Source organism: Protopterus annectens, chromosome 13.part0, assembly GCF_019279795.1.
Source record: "Protopterus annectens isolate FY-2018-M chromosome 13.part0, PAN1.0, whole genome shotgun sequence".
Taxonomy (NCBI): Eukaryota; Metazoa; Chordata; order Ceratodontiformes; family Protopteridae; genus Protopterus; species Protopterus annectens.
The window spans coordinates 837607574-837625064 of NC_056747.1; the positions used below are offsets into that span (position 1 = coordinate 837607574).

The window sequence follows — 17491 nt, forward strand, 5'->3', positions numbered from 1 at the left end:
CTGTACTGATACAGTTTTATTTAAGCCAGTTCCTGCATGCACAGAATCAAAGTTTTTTTCATAGGAACTCTTTCTGCTACTACTACTCAGTTGCATCTTCACATGGAGAGTTAAGGCATAAGACTTTCCCATGATTTTAGCTGTTCTACCTACAATTTGTCATGTGATCCTTTTCTGTAGATTATGACAATGCTATGTTCTGTCTATTCCTCATCACTCCTTTATCTTTCTCATTGGTAATCATCAGATTTAACAGACTATCTGAAGTAGTTAACTTCATTTGGTCTGCAACCTGTGGGTATCTGATCCGTCCTCGGATCAGAGCCGGCAGCTTTACCTAGCTAAAAGATCCGAGCTCCTAGCTCCTCCCCTACCCATAATTCCTTGCTACACATCCCCCATCCTTAGATCTAGTTTGTCGCGGCTTATAGCAGCTTCTATAGACGAGCTCTTAGGCGTGGGTGAGAGTTTTCCAGTTTTAAAAAAATGTCTTTAAAAATAATTTTTTCTAAAATTTCTTTGGTGTGTGTGTATTGTTTAGCCCCCTTTATCGGCTAATATATTTAGCTTATTTTTGTTGTGGTAATTTTACTTCAAATTTACTTCAATTCCCTCCCCCTAGTGCGTGAGTGTGTGGTGTGATGGCTGAAGGGCCTAAAGCATTTTTTTCTAAATGCACTGAGTGTGGTCATAAGCTGTCCCCAGCCGATGGCCACACTCAGTGCGTTATTTGCCTGGGGGTGGCCCATTTATCCACCAGCTGCCAGGTTTGTGAGGCTTTCAACCCCCGGGCTATCAGGGATAGGAGGAACAAGCTAATCCTGATGGGATTGTTGCCCCCGGATTCTTCTTCCTCCTCTCCCTCTAAGGCACCGGTCGCTGCTGCGGCTCCCGTGCCTTCCAATCTCCCTCCCTTGTTGGGGACTCAAACTCCCTCTGCTTCTCAGGGTGAGGGGGACTCTTTTCCTCTTCAAAAAAAAAAAAAAGGAGAGATAAGGACCGGCACAGGCATAAAAGGCGGGCTGAGTCTCATCCCTCAGCCCCGCCAGCAAAGGTAGCTAGTCCTGCTAAGAGGGCCTCTGGTTCTCCTCATTCTCGGCTCCATTCTCCTTGCTTATCCCCGGAGCCGGAGGAGGAGTACCGGTCTCCATCAAGGTCCTTGAGGCGGCCCTCTAGGCCCACCTCTACGACCTCCTCCAAATCCACCAGAAGCTTGACCGACGCTGATTTGGACCGGATGATGCATCGTTTCCTGCAGGCTCAAATGCAGATTGGGGTGCTCCAGCCTCCCCCCCTCGGGGGGGGGAGCTCGGCCCCTTTCTTTACCCCGATCGCTCCTTCTCCGAACCTGGTTTAGGGTTTTGGAGCCTTCAGATCCGTGCCGTTTCTGACCCGGGGAACCGTCGGCGCCGACAGTCTTGATTACTTCGACACCGACTATGCCCTCGAGCGTGTCAGATCTTAGCTCTCAGGGCCGAGAGCCGAGCATAGGATCCGTGGGGGGAACTGCGTCTTCGGCGCCGTTTAGGTCGGAGCACACTTCCCTCTCGGGTCCGACCGCTTCGGCTCCGATGCCGATCCCTGCATCGGAGCCGAGGGGGCTGCTCTCGGAGCCTGGGGAAAGCGGTTCGCCCTCGGCGTTTGATGTACTGGAGAGGGTGCTGTCGAGGACTTCCAGATCCTCGGTCTGAGCTGCGGATCCATCCGTCACCCCTGCGCATTTGGGCCTGTCCTCAGTCATCCGGCCACAGGGACAGCCTGCATCGGTGCTCCAGTTGGTTCCCTTAGAGGAACAAGACCCCGTGGGTGAGCCCTCCTCGGATAGCCCCACCGAGGAGGTTCCTCACAAACGGAAGTGCAAAAGGAGGCATCTGGACTCCTCCGAGTCCCTCACAGAGGACACAGACTTGGAGGAAGGGGAAGGTTCCCCAAGGTCATCCCCTGAGGAAGTCTCCTTTGGAGACATCATGGAGATGTTGCGAATCAGAGGAGGGTAGTCTGCCCAAAAACCTTCCTCTCGGATGAGTCTGTGTTCCTGGAGGCGTTTGATGCAGGCCCGTCTACTACTTGGGTGTGTCCCCCCGGCTGACCCCCTGGTGGACTTAATTACCACCAGGGCTTGGAAGGAGCCGGACACGGTGGAGCCAATTCCCAGAAGACCAGACAAGATACTTAGTCCCCCTTCTGATAGGCTGGCATGGTCTAAAGGTTCTCCAGTGGATGCCATGGTGGTGGCGGCTGCCACCGAGAAGGAGCTAGCGCAGGAGAGTTCCTTGGTCCACCCTCCAGATAAGGAATCTCGGACGTTGGACCGCATTGGAAAGGGGATGTTTGCTTCAGCTACCTTCTCTGTAAGGGCGCTGAACTATATGGCACACGTCATCAGACTCCAGCGAGACTTGATTAAGGAATACGCTGGAGCGCCCCCGGAGTCCATGGCGGCCGAGGACAAACGCACCTTCTCAGCTCGCATGGCCACTCTGAAATCTATTACTAACAGATCTGTGTGGCTACTCTCCCATGCCACGGAGGGAGCGGCTAGAGCCAGCGGAGCAGGCATCGCTCTGTGGCATCATGCCTGGCTCTGCCTTTGCGATTTTGCAGAACCCTTCAAGGTGTCCTTCGCAAATGCGCCATTTGACAGTTCTACGCTCTTTGGCAAGACCATCCGCGACACGCTGGTCCAAAGCGAGAAAGACGGGAAGACGCTGTCTGCCATCGGGATCCGCTTCTCTAATCCCAACGGTCCTTCTTGAGGAACCAGAGGGGACAAAAGAAGATGTGGTTCCGGAAATCACAGCAGTCCCGTCCCGCTCCCCTCATCCTTCAGAGGCAGAGGAGGACAAGGTGGACGCCAGCCCAGAGGCAGAGGGGGGGGCCAAGGAATCTCGGGTCTCGAGAACCTTTCTCGGAGAGGCCCATGCAACAGCCCTGAGGGCTTACCCGACTGTCCGTCTCTGGAGGCAGTCGGGGGGCATCTGTCGGAGCACCTCCAAACTTGGGAGTCCATTACTACGGATCGGTGGGTGCTCCGAATTATATCCAGAGGTTATTCCATTCCCTTTCTGAGTCTTCCCCCTCCTATGAAACGCCTCCCCGATGTCCCACCCGATCAAAGGACGGAGGCAGCTTCAGAAATTTCGAAGCTGTTAGAAAAAAGAGCCATCCAGCACGTCCCCCCAGGCCAGTCCGGATGGGAAATTACTCCAGGTTCTTTTTAGTGCCAAAAAAGACGGGGGACTTGAGGCCTATCCTAGACCTCTCATCTCTAATCCTGTTCATTCCCAAAGAGAAATTCCGGATGGTCACTCTGCAATCTATTCTCCCCTTCCTACGGGAGAACAACTGGATGTGCTCCATAGACCTCAAGGATGCGTACTACCACATTCTAATGGACAGATGATCCAGGAGTTCCTCCGCTTTTGGCTGGGAGCCAGTCACCATCAGTTCAGGGCTCTTCTGTTTGGCCTCACCTCAGCCCCCAGGGTGTTCACCAAGGTCATGGCAGTGGTCGCAGCCCACCTGAGACTTCAGGGCATTCGGGTCTTTCCATACCTGGACGACTGGCTCCTCACCGCCTCCACCAGGCATCATCTCTGCTCTGCCAGGGATTATACCCTAGCTCTTACTCAGCATCTGGGTATTACTGTAAACCTTCAAAAATCGTTCCTTCATCCTGTGCAGGTTCTGGAATTTATAGGGGCCAAGATAGATGCACGCCACTCCGAGGCCTTTCTAACAGACAGGTTGCACAGCTTGTCTCTTCATGTTTTGGCAATTCTCCAGTCCCCAGCCCCATCTGCGGAATTAGTCCTGAGAGCTTTGGGCTCCATGGCGGCAGCCATCGGTCTGTTGCCCTTTGTGCGACTGCGCATGAGAATTCTTCAGTGGGCTCTTCAGGTCCTATGGTCACTTTTACTGCACCCCTTGAACACCCCGATTCCCTTGAGCAGGGTTTGCAAGGACTCCCTTCTCTGGTGGCTTCACTCCCAGGAGCTGCGAGAGGGGAGACAGTTTGTCATGCCTCAACCCCAAGCCACGTTGACCATGGACACTTCTCGCCTCGGGTGGGGGGGCATGCTATGGGCAGAACCGTCCAAGGCACGTGGACACCATCAGAGACCATTCTGCATATCAGTGTTCTGGAGATGAGGGCAGTGCTTCTGGCGTTGCAAGCCCTACAAGACCTTCTTCCTCCGGGAATTATTGCAATTCAGACAGACAACATGGCTGTAGTCTGGTACATCAACAAACAGGGAGGAACCTGATCTTATCCTCTTTGCCGAGAGGCTATGAGAGTTTGGGAATGGGCGATCTCCACCAACAGCTTTCTGGTAGCAATGCACATTCCGGGCTGGACCAACATCCTAGCGGACAAGCTAAGTTGCTTGATCCTCACACCATACGAGTGGTCTCTAAACCTGTAAGTAGCAAAACAAATCTTCCTCAAATGGGGTCTACCTTGCTGCGATCTTTTTGCTTCTCCGTCAAACACAAAGTGCAGCGGATTTTTTGCTCTAATTCCCCTAATAGGGGGAGAGCCGCAGGGATGCTCTGGTTCATGCTTGGCCCCTCGGTCTCCTTTATGCTTATCCCCCTCTTCCGCTCATGACGAAGTTCCTGCAGAAAGCCCATCGGTTGGGGAGCAAGATAATCCTCATAGCCCCATTCTGGCCTCGCCAGATCTGGTTCCCTTACCTGCAGTCTCACAGTGTAGTTCCTCCTTGGATCTTAGATCCCATTCTGGATCTAATTTCTCATCCTGCGGGATTACAACCCCCAAACCTGGGCGACCTCAAGCTCACGGCTTGGCTGATCCAGTTCCGCTGATAGCAAGGACTCCCGGTATCTCGTCACCAGTGAAAGCTATTCTGGTAGCAGCACACAAACCATCTACCAGAAAAATCTACAGTAGTAAATGGAAACGTTTTTCCATCTGGGCCAAAGACAGGGGCTTAGACCCCTTTACTGTCCCTGTTCCAACGATTCTTGATTTTCTGTCCCATATCTTTCATCAGGGAGCCAGTGCATCTACGGTTAAAGTACAGTTGGCAGCCATCTCTCATTTTCATGTTGGGGATGATGTAGGATCACTGGCTTCCACCAGGATTTGCAAAACTTTTTTAAAAGGCGCCTTTCTGTTAAAACCGCCAGTTAAGTCTGCGGTCCCACCATGGGACTTAACATTGGTCCTACAGGCTTTGACGGGCCCTCCTTTCGAACTGGCTGCTTTTGCTCAGTTGAAATTTTTATCTTGGAAAACAGCCTTCCTGATTGCAATAACTTCAACCAGGAGAGTGTCTGAGCTTCAAGCCCTCTGTATGAAACCCCCTTACTTAATATTTCATAAGGACAGAGTTTCTCTCAGGACTAATCCTTCCTTCCTCCCTAAAGTAGCCCCTGAGTCAAATATTAATCAGTCTATTCATTTGCCAGTGTTTTTCCCCAATTTCCAGAACAAAGGGGATTACACATTACACAAATTGGATGTACATAGACAACTGCTTTTTTATTTGCAAAGGACAGCAACCACCCGCAAATCTGATCAATTGTTTGTGTCCTTTGCCAAGTCTTCTTTAGGTAAACCTATTACTAAAGTTACATTAGCCAACTGGATTTCACAACGCATCATTCAGGCCTATTTGGCTTCAAACAAACCGGTACCTTTGGGAATCTATGCTCATTCAACCCGATCCATAGCTACCTCTGCAGCGTTCTGGTCTAGAGTCCCTAAAGACGGCATATGTTCAGCAGCTACTTGGTTCTCCTCTCATACATTCATTTCCCATTATAAATTGGATATGATATCCAGGAGTAGGGCTTCCTTTGGCTCCGCCATATTCTTCCTTGAGGGCCGCCCAAGGTTTCTAGGTAGCTGGGGACTGTGTCCCACAGGTTGCAGACCAAATGAAGTTAACTACTTCAGATAAAGAAGTTATGTACTCACCGTAACGTTTCATCTGAGTAGGTTACTTCATTTGTCTGCAACCGACCCCCCCCTCCATTCCCCCTAACCAGTTTCGTGCTTCTTAACCATGGGATAGGATTGCTCATTTTGTTAGGCAGAAGGTTGCTGGCCTCTTTCGAGGGTCTTGTGGAGTCTTTATAGGCAAACTCGATCTGAGGATGGGGGATGTGTAGCAGGGGATTATGGGTAGGGGGAGGAGCAAGGAGCTCGGATCTTTTAGCTAGCTAAAGCTGCCGGCTTGGATCCGAGGACAGATCCGATACCCACAGGTTGCAGACAAATGAAGTTACCTACTCAGATGGAACGTTATGGTGAGTACATAACTTCTATTTATATTTGTTAGAATTCCCAAGACACAGAGTAGGACAAACCGTAGTCTCTTTCTCCCCATTTAACCACAGTTTTTCATTTCTGATGATCCCCACTTGGTATGGATGCATTTGAAGTGACAAATGTTTCATCTTTATGTTCCCCCAGGGAAACTAAAGGCCTTGTCTCTCCAGACATGACTGCAGTTCTTCTAACATTACAAAGAATTTCCTTTTGTAGAACATACTCTTCACTCTGATCCACGAGACTATTGATTCATAAAGGTTCCCTGGCCTGTCTCCTACATGTCTTTTCCCATGTACCATTGATCTAGAAGTTTCTACGTGAGCCATCAGGCTAAAAACTCCATTAACATCCTTGGCCCCTTCTGGCATTGTTCATTTTTTGAACCCTACCTCTTTGGTTCCCTTTGGAAATAGCATCCATGAATTGTATAGTTCAATTCAGATCCCCCTATCCCCTTCAGTCTGAGAGCAGATATTTAAATCTACATGTGTTTTACTTGAAGGCATGGTCAATGATGGTGCAATGGTCAAGCATCTCTTTTACCTAACCATGTTAGACCTTGGAACAGTGAACAGTTTTCACATAATTATTCTTTTAAAAAAATATAGATAGAAGGCTTTCCTCATCTCAAACCTTGTATACCAGCTACCTACATTATCTTTCATAAGGTGATGGTGTCCCTCTGGACCAGTCCTCTGTCTGTACCCATATTGACCACAGAGATGATCTTTTACTTATACATATCATTGCCAGGTATAATTTCTGACCTTTTTCCATAGTTTACTGACTTATTCCTGAATGCTTGAAACTGGATTATTGTTCCAGAACCCTTTCTGCCAAACCTATGCCTAGCGCATTATATTAGCCTCATTCTTCTTGAGCTTTCTTTGGCAACATCTGTCCTAGGATTTCTTCAGCAAACATTCATACCTTTGTGAATTCTTACTGTTTGGGCATTGTCTTCCAAAGCAGTCCTTCTGTTTGGAGCGACAGTGCTCTGGCATCTGCTGTTTCCAAATCCACGGCATCCTTGTATGCCTTATTCACACAGTCATTTGGATGTCTCCTTTACAGTCCCTTGCTCAATAAAATCATACCTTTGTGAGGCATTACTACTGGGCAGTGTCCGCAGAAGCAAATATTATTTTGGTTTGATAGTGCTCTGACATATCCTTTGACGGCCTGCCAAGAGTTATGTAGCTGGGGACTCTACCCATTGGTGAGGCAGAATGAAAAGGACAACATCAGATTTAGGAGTTATGTACTTACCATAACTTGGCATCTTTGCTGTTCATTTTCAATCTTCCTCATCTTCTCTCCTAGCCATCTCCTGGCCTTATATTTTCTAGAAGGATATTGGGCATTACAGGAACTTTTGAGTTCCAGGTTTTCAGTCATAATTCTTATTTATCTGTCCTGTCTCTATAAATCAGTAGACATAGGCAGCAAACTTGATCTGAAGTAGTGTAGTGCATTATGGGAAGAGGGAGGAGCTCAAGATAAGGATCTAAAATCTGGAAAATGTGGCCAAGTCAGATCTGAGGGTCAGATCCATAACCATCAGTGAGGAAGAATAAAAATGGACAGCACAGATGCCAAGTTATGTTGAGTACATAAGTGTTTTCCTCCATGACCTGTTTCACACAGCAAAACGATATGCTTTTTAGTGGATAGTCTCTTTGTAGCATAGACATCGGTTTCTTTTTCTTCCTATTTATTTGTTATGAACTTCTTCCTATCTTACTTTTAATTTCTTCTACATGCTCAGAGTCCTCAGTTTGAGGAATACTTGTAACCTGAATTCGAAAGTAGCCATCGGTAATATCATGTTTAACACAGGTTAAGTGATTTTTACTGGCGGAGAACACCTGCTTTCCTAAATGTGTTCTATTTGCACTTTGCCTAATATTAGTTCATCAACCTAGTCATTAATGTATGTAAACAAGTGTCCCATGCTGTTCCAGTTGCACAAGTGCAATCATCTTCATTAAGTCTAAGTCATGAGGTTGACGTGAGGAACACAAGTCACCAATGTTATTGGGTATTATCTTTATAACATACACAACAGTTAGTACACTAGGCAAGATAGTTTTGCTTCAGCAAATTGTTAATGGTAGAGTCATTTAAAGGATGCATTCTCATCTACAGTTAAAGAACTTTAAAAGAAACAAAAAAATCAGTGACTACAAAATTCAAAGAATTTAAAACGATTAGTAATTTAAGTCAAATTGTGTGCGAAAATACAGCAGTATGCAGTTAAGTACATTGAGCTGATGTTGTACAAGGGGAAGTAATTCAAAAAGTAGGCATTCTGACCAACCATACCAGTTATGCCTGTCAGACTAAAACACCAGATGTCTTTTATGTTGCTTGCAGTCGTACCTCGTTATAACAGTAAAAATCAGAGGTAAAAAATAAAATGTAAATCGGAATGAATCTTCTACCAAGCAGTTTCACAGTGAATTACAAACCAATACTATATGGCTTCAGATGCGTTCTGGAATGTTTTATCTACAGTCTGTATGAATGTACACTGACTAGGCCCCTTGAGAGGACTAGAGTTTGCCTGTGCACAGTCTTTCCCTTTCTTACAACAGTAAAAATCAAAGGTAAAAAGTAAAATATAAATCAAAATAAGTAAATCTTTTCTTATGAAGCAGTTGTGCAGTAAATCATGAACCAACACTGGATGGCTTCAGATAAGGGTCAAATGGGGAGAAATCAGGGCTTTTATCTCTTTGTCACAGAGGCCTTGGTCTGAGCTGTTTCCCGTTTGATATTAACGGGTTTTTGTTACTTCTTTACATGTAACCGTGAAGCTGATTGCTTTTGAGATGATTTATTGATATTCTGTTTTGCGTTTTCAGTTATTCATATATTGTTTACATTTATTTTAAGTGATATAATTGCTTTAGGTAGTATGACTGATTCCCTTATGCCATTAAAAAAAGTAAAGGTGTCAGCATAATTACATATTTGAGCAAGTGATATGTGCTTCTTTGGTATAATTCTTTGGTATAATTTTTGAACTTCTGATACTTCATAAAACAGATGTATCTTGCATCAATTCTCTGTGGTCATATAATATATGTGATGCATTGCACTGTGTGGCATTTACACATTTTTTGTTTAAAAAAAGTTTTATAATAATAGTAATGGTATTTCTTTTGACTTTTATTTTTTTATGTTTTTAGACATTTTTAGCTTGTTTGCTAATGAATCAGGAAGCTATGTTGCTCGAGATGAGATGGAGAAGTTGCTCCGATCCTTGGATAAAGAGGTTCCCCCATCTCTTAAAAAGTGTTTCTCAGAGGTATGTGTTTTCCTAGTGATATACATATTTGTATGAGTGCATAGTTGAGGGGATGGGGAATATGACAGAAATTGTATTATTAAACCTTCTTGTACATAGCATTTTCTAAAAAAAAAAAAATAACAATAATTTGCCTTTATGCTGTCATATCTTTAGGCTTTAAAACTGAATGCTTGTTTACTGTGACCAGCATACCAAACTGAATCTTTTTGCTTGCAAACTATCTTAAAACCATGCTGTGCTTTACTGAAAGTGTTTCTAAAGTAAGGTGGATGCCACTACTGAACAAGTGATTGACCAACTTTGTGACCATTTAATGTTCATGAAAGAAACGGTCTTTATCTTGATGGTTTATTGAGCAAATCAGTTCAATATCTGGTTTAGCATTTTATGAATAAATGATAAGAGCATTATCTTTGGGCAACAGCATCAGCATTTAATGGAACAACACTGCACATAATGTGTATTTTTAATAGAAGGATACAAAGGCACATCCAGTGGCTGAGATGTTTACTGTTGCTGCAGAAGAAGTTTGACCCACTCTTGCAGCTCTCCAGTTTTCTTTTTTCTTTGGGGTGAAAGCTTCCCCCATTTAAAAAAAAAAAAAAAAAATATATATATATATATATATATATATATATATATATATATATATATATTTGCTGGTAGCGGTGTGTGATGTATCTACTGGCCTCTGTTCAACCCCGTTGGAGGTAGACATGAAGGCTATGTACCAAGAAGGATCACTACACACAGCTTTCCTTTAAATAGTGGGCTTCTGACTTCAGATAACAGTGCTTTCTCAAGAGAAGGACCTTGACCTTACATCTTTAACTTTTTTCATACAAAAGGGGAGATAAATAAGTGAAATGTAAGTAACTGAATGTTAAGAATTTTCCCTTACCCTGCGTGCACCACAGGAGTTGGTTCCCATTTGTAATTCATTTAGGACCTCAAATGCTTATCAGATAAACACTTCTTGCAGTGTTTTCCATCCCCCACAGCTCCTGATCAGTTAGCGAGCAAGAGGGATACTGCTCATACCACAGACAGTGGCTTATCATAGCAGGACTTCACTTAAAGAACCAAAATGGCACCCCCCTCCAATATGATTCAAGTAAATGTGTCTGTATTTCATTTGGCTTACCAAAGGATGGTGTGAACTCTTGGGAGACAAAAGACATGGCAGACAGTAGGAAGAGATTTTTGTCCTCTTTGGGCTTAATGAACTTAAACTTTAAAATTGTGCCCTTTATTTCAAGCCTTAGATTTTGTTACAACAACTTCATTGCAATCAGATTCTCAACCAATTGTACCCAAAAAGCCAGACAGGAGTTGGGGAATTAGAAATTTACCCGTGGTCCAGCACCTATGTCTCTAGTAAACAGATGCAGTCTGTAAATGCTTGACCACCCGTGCCCAAGCCTTACATTTACCTGTTAAAATAACCCTAGGGTGTCAGAATCATTTGGGAGACGTGGCTAGGCTTAAAATGCTCCCCGTCCCGGGGGATACTAGCCTAGTAATCATTTATGAAAATAATGGTGAGGTTATGGTATAGTGAGTGCAATTTCTAGGCTTGCTGCTTCGATTCCATTATCTGGTGTAATGCTTGGCTTAGGGTTTAGGCATTGCTTGAGGATATCAAGGGAGTACTCTTGAATGCTCTTTAGACATAGAGTCTGTATATGGCAAAGTATTCCAATAAATATTGTGAAAAACTGGAGGAAAAGGTAAAGTTATGCAGTCAAACATTTTTTTCCTCATACATGTCTGTTCATGGTCCACCACATTGTTGGCCAACCTTTCTCTTTCTATCCTTCTGCATTAGAAAGAGAAATACTCAAAGAAAGGCTCAATGGAGAAGAAAAATTTGGAGGCAGACGAAACAGTAGAGACAGATAGTCCCCTAGTCTCGAAGCCTCCTGTGTCATTGAAGCACCATCTCAGCCCCTGTAGCTGTTCTCTTACTACTGAAACCTCTCCTGTGATCCCTCTGGTGGCTTCCATGTTTTCTGCATAGATCACATCCTCAAGAGCTGAAACCTTTTTGCCATCAGCCACTCCTGATACCTGTCTGCGGAACTTTGGATTTGATGCCTTTATCCTTATCAGTAAAGAGGAGGGCAGCATTTCCATGCTATCTATTTATAAAAGGGAGGGAGGATCGAAGTAGACTGGTTTTAAAATTTCAGGTTACTGCTTGTGAACAGAAGCATCAAAGGGCAGATTACAGTTCCAAATGCAAGTGTAAAATGCCTAAACCTAAAAGGATATAAGGTAGCTTGCATTAACCTGTGCTGTGCAGGCCATTCCCCACTCCCCCCACATTCCAGGAACTCCTTAGGTTGGCCCAAGACTTCAGAGATTCTGTGAAGTCCAGATAGCTAACTGATGAACCTTCCATCTGACGGGTGTCCTCTTCTAAAAGGATAATGGAGTTATCACCCCACAAATATTCCAGTACCTCAGACTTAGTGGTGGGTGAACTGACCTATGTATACAGGATATTTCCCCTTTTTCTGGCGATATTGCCCCTTTGTCTGGAGTCAAACACTGATGAACTATCTTATTTGCCCCAGAGGATGTTTCATTTGGGGATAATCTTCATAGAATATAGACCTTTAAAATGAGAGTCCAGGAAACACTCTTGAGCCCATATTAGTTTAAAAATAAATAAATCCATGGTCTGCCTGAACCTAAACCTCTGACTATTCCTGCAGTTCTGCATTACATATTTAAGTTCATAGGTGTATACTAGGCTAATGACCACTAGGGCCTTTATAACTCTAGCCAAGCATTCCAGTTGTATCTCGGAAGTTTATGTGCCTTAAAAGTTATTTTACGGGTTATTTGTAAGTTGGAGCAAGATTTACAGGCTGCCTCAGTCCATTAGAGACATGGGTGCATTTTTGATTTCACATACATCAGATGTCCAGGTCCATCAGAGTGGGATCTAGGGATGCCTTGTATGTCAGGCATATATCATCTGTGAACAGTCAGTAGGAAACAGAATATAGAGATGGGCCTTTGTGATCTGCATAGGACATGGTGTTTACATCCTGTATTCTTTTTGTGAGGAACCTCTGTGGAAGTTCCATTTTTTGCATATGCCTGGTCAGGTACATAACAAAGGGGACATTGTACTCAGTCATAGGCCTGATCCAGTGGCATGATTAGATGTTCTGTATGTTTCACTTTTGCAGTCATAACTGATGGGATTTCCTACTGTGGAAGCCCTTGTCTGGCCCAACTGCCAGAAAATTTTTTCCTCCTCCTGAAGCCAGTGGATGCTCTAACCAACATCAAAATGTCTGGGTGTAAAGGGTGTTGGTTGGTGCCATAAACTCTGTTCTTTCTTTCCATCAGAGCCAGAAGCAGAGTGCTAGTCAGTGTGTCTGTTGGTCTGCATTACAAAAAGAAGACTTCTAAAGCTACGTACCCTATTGGGAAGCTTTTCATACGTTTCTTGACTAATGTCAGAGAAAGTTAATAACTGTCTTTGCTGTGGCAAGCAGATACCATACCAGGACTTTCATTCCTTTTGTGTAAATTGTTTAGGCCCAGAACACAACGTACCTAACTGTAGGTTCTGTGCTCACTTTAACAGTAGATCAATCGGGTCTATATTAGAAAGTCAACCGATTACTTACCCGAATGCCTAAACGTCGACCCGTCTTCATCGAACCGCGACAACATTGATCGTCCAGAAGAGCGAAAGCGGAAATGTCAAATCGTTATGGTTGGCCTTCTGCGGTATAGCTCTGTAACGCAAGTGTGTCATAGTTACGGACCTTAGGGTTAGGGTGCGAGTTAAGGTAAGTGCATAGATGGTAATGTATGTTAGATTTAGTGTAGGGTTTTGTTAAGTGTATGTGTGTGGATTATTTAGTTTGTTTGGGTTTAGCTTTTTAAGGTAAGTGCGCGATAGTTACGGACCTTAAGGTTAGGGTGTGGGTTAAGTTAAGTGCATACATGGTGGTATATGTAAGATTTAGTGTAGGGTTAGAAGTAGGGTTTAGTTTAGGGTTAGAAGTAGGGCTTTGGTTTGTGTATGTAAGTGGTTTATTTAGTTTGTGTAGGTAGTATGTAGCGGGCGGTGGGGTGGGACAAGTATGAGAGTTCGACTTTTTAAATTTGCGGTTTAGAGCGTTTGGTGTTTATGTGGCTCGATTACAACGGGTCAACGTTTAGGTATTCGATGAAGTAAGCGGTCGACATTATAATATAGACCCGATCAATCAAGCATAGGAATGAGATTTTAGCTAAGCACTTGAGAAAGTCACTAGGCCCTTCGAGCACTGTGCTGTCCGAAGATCAGGCCGAGGTTGATCTCCATAGGCATACGAAGAAATGCGCAAAACTTAGAGTACTGGACAATGCTCATTCACTGTCTGCCAGTCCACATAAACTTTTTATCGTCAAGGAAGGGGAGACACTTCTGCAGTCCGCTCCAACAGAAGTTGTGGCAGAGACCTCTATTGAGACCCATTCAGAGTCGGATACACTGCTGGGTCCCTCTTCTTCCACACAAAACTGAAGAATGTTCATCATGTTTCACTCTTGCAGTCCTTACAAAATGGGTTGTCCGGCTCCAGGTAGCCCACAGTCGGCTAGAATACCAAAGTCCTTGGTATATGAAGTCGGCTGCCTTTGGTTTTAAGCCTGTCAGGATGTCCGGTACAAAGGAAAGTAGCAGACTCCATTTCCTCAGTCTTTCTTGCCACAGAGTCCGAAGCAGAAGCAATTTGCACGAGTGCCGGTCGGCCGAGTACCTTGTTTTTTGTATTCCGACTGCTAAGTTGAAGACATCCTCAGATAAGTACCCCGTTGGGGACCCTCTTGTTTTGCTTTAACGAATGTCAGAGAATGTTAATAACTGTCTTGCCTGTGGAAAACTGATTCCGCACCGTGATTTTCACTCTTACTGTATTACTTGTTTGGGCCTTGAGCACAATGTCCCTAATTGTGATCTCTGTGCTTCTTTCAACCTGCGTACCATACACTGTAGAGCTAGGATCTTGTTTAAGCATTTCGGAGTTTGGCCTAAGTTCATCAGTATGGCAGCATCTTCTGGTCTCCCGACTTCAGATGTTCCTAAGAAACGCAAGGATAAAGATCGCGACAGGCTTAGGGTCAAATTAGCCGACAACATTCATGTTAAGTTGGTTGTCGGCCCAGTGGTAGTCAGTGAGGCGATTTCATTGCCCCTGCAGTCCGCGGATGTTCAGCAGTGGGCCTCTACAGAGACCTTTTCTGAGTCCTCCATACCGCAGGCTTCCACTTCATCTTCTGACCCTCTGCCAGTCACTGCCTCTGATGGATCCAGAGCCGCTAAGCAGGCGCCGGTTTCTGAGGCCTCTTTTCTCTGCCTGGAGACCAGATCCAGACCGACCTTGGTTCAGACTACTGCAGTGGCTAGGCCTCCTGAGTCCCTCCGGCTTTTTAGCAGGCCTTCCAGCCGCAAAGCTACTCAAAAGCAGGCGCCGGCCTCCCCTCACATACCTCAGTCTCAGATGATTAAAATGGCTAGTGATCTCTTGACCCTTATCAGGGGCTCTCAGCCACCTCCTTCTAAGAGGGCTAGGGAATTTTCCCCAGAAGTTTTGTTTGCCTCTGACTCTGAGGTTTCCAGCAACTCTGCTGATGAAGAGGGAAACTCTCAACTTTTTTCTGGTTTTGAGGATTCTGATGCAGAAAACTCCATCCCTTCTGCCTCCCCTCCAGAAGATTTTTCTTTTGGAGATACTCTGAATACTCTTAGGGAGCATTTCAAATGGGATAGTCAGGACTACCCTCAGTCTAAGAAAAGGATTAGGGAATTTTTGGATTTGCCACAGCATAAGCCTTTGGCTATCCCTCTGGTTTTGGAAGTTGTTGTTGATGTTTTCCTGGAGAATTCTTTGACTCCTAATTCTGTTTCTCCTGCTCCCAGAAAATCTGACGGGTATTGTAGAGTTCCTGATTCTCATCAGTTTCTTTTCAAGAATCCTACTGCTGATCCTGAGATTATTTCTCAGGGCCCTAAAGGTGTTAAAGCCACGGTTGCTAAAAATCCTGTTCCCTCTGACAGGGAATCTAGGTCCATGGATAGATGGAGTAAAAAGGTTTATACTTCCTCCACCCTTGTGATTAGGTCAGTTAATTGTCTTTTTCATATGCTTAAATATCAGCAGCATACTTTGGACCCCATTAAGGCTAAAATTGCTAGTGTTCCTTCCCTGATGGAGAGTAAGGACATGCAAGATTTATTGAATTCTGCCACTCTTGTCAATAAACATTTTCTGCGATGTGGTTTTGACACTTTGGAGGCTTCTTGCAGGGCAGCAGCCACTGGGTCTGTTATAAGAAGACCTGCTTGGCTCAGAGAACAGCCCCTTTCTGAAACTGTCAAATCTAAATTACTGGATGTGCCTTTGCACAAGGACAATCTTTTTGGTAGCAAAGCAGAAGAGGTGTTGAAAAAGTTGGAGGATAAGGCCAAATCTATGCAAACTGTTAAGGACTTTCTGCAAGTTCGGCCTCCTCGTTTTAGTAGACATTACCCTTCTAAGAATTGGACTTTTCCTGATCCTAGTAAACAGAGTCGCACTAGGCCTAGGGGTTACAGGTCTTCTAGGGGACAGATTTCCACCCCTCAAAAGGCTAAGCACTGGCAGGCTTCTTCTTCAAAATCAGGGAGTTCTAAGCAAACTTCCCAAAGCAAGCATTCCCAATGACTCCGGCCTTCCCCTGCCTGCCTCTGCGGGCCCAAGGTTTCCTTTGGGGGGAAGGTTAGCCATTTTTGCAGATGTCTGGTCCACCATCACAGATGACAAATGGGTGCTCAAAATAGTATCCCAAGGCTACAAGTTCTCCTTTGACACCTTCCCTGTCCACCAAGGATACCCAGATATCCCCCACATCAAAGGGCAGAAGCAGAAAAACAAGATGTTATGTAGTCCAGTCTTGCCTACATTCTTACCCGTGGATTCGGAGCCGAATGTCTGCTCCGACTCTGCCATACTTTTTTAGCTTGAAGTCTTTCTATTGGCTGGGCTAAGATGGTATCCCATGCTGCACTGCTCTCTATCCCCAGATCTCATTTGCTGCTCTTGTAGCTCGGACGTGGTCTCACTCTTGGCTGTGGCTAAGTACCCTTTTTATTCTTTATCAGAGAAGTTTTTTGCAAAAAAGCTATTTTAATAGCTATTGTGTGTGTTCTTGTCTGTATTGTGGAAAAATTGCGTTTTTGATTTTTTTTCTGTGGCATCCCACTAGCTGTTTCCAACCGGCTAGGCCCGTTTCAGTTAAGAGGACCTAGTCTGTCCCCTTGCTTTCCTTGTGTTATAAAAGTTTCCCAGGACTAAAACCGTTTAAATTAGAGGAATTAGTCCTTCCCCACTTGTGTTTGTGTCTGAGGATCGTTTAACTTAGAGATATTGTGGTATTCTGTTTGTTGTAGGCGTTTTCCCGCCTTGTAACTGTTTGACCGTTGGTCGTTTTATTCAGTGGTTAATTGTTGTTGGTTAACTATGTCCAAAGATACTAAGGAGCACAAGCCCTAGGGCTTCAAGAAATGCTCTAGGTGCAGTTATAAAATGTCCATTACCAATGGACACTCTGTCTGTGTGTATTGTCTGCGAGTGATTCATCTCCAGGAGTCATGCAGTTTCTCTCATGCCTTTAGTCCGCGAGTTCTTCAGGAAAGGAAGAATAAGTTGATTTTGAATGGACTTCTGAAACCCTCCTTCGAGGAGGGTCTGAAGAGTGCTTCCAGCTCTAAGGCAAAATCCTCAAAAACAAAAAAGAGATCTCCGGCTCCATCAGTCTCCTCGGAGCCTCTGGAGAAAATAGCAAGGTCTGCTTTGACATCCTCTGCTCCATTGTCCTCG

At 44.8% G+C, this 17491-nt stretch overlaps 1 protein-coding gene across 2 annotated transcripts in view; it reads left to right on the forward strand.

The window, feature by feature from the left end:
- The window catches only part of USP32 (ubiquitin specific peptidase 32), a 3310274-nt gene that overhangs the window by 397450 nt on the left and 2895333 nt on the right, over positions 1 to 17491 (forward strand). For both annotated transcript variants that reach the window (XM_044054559.1, XM_044054560.1), the window contains exon 4: positions 9499 to 9617. In XM_044054559.1, the coding sequence (XP_043910494.1) occupies positions 9499 to 9617 (119 nt within the window). The remainder of the gene's footprint in view (positions 1 to 9498; positions 9618 to 17491) is intronic.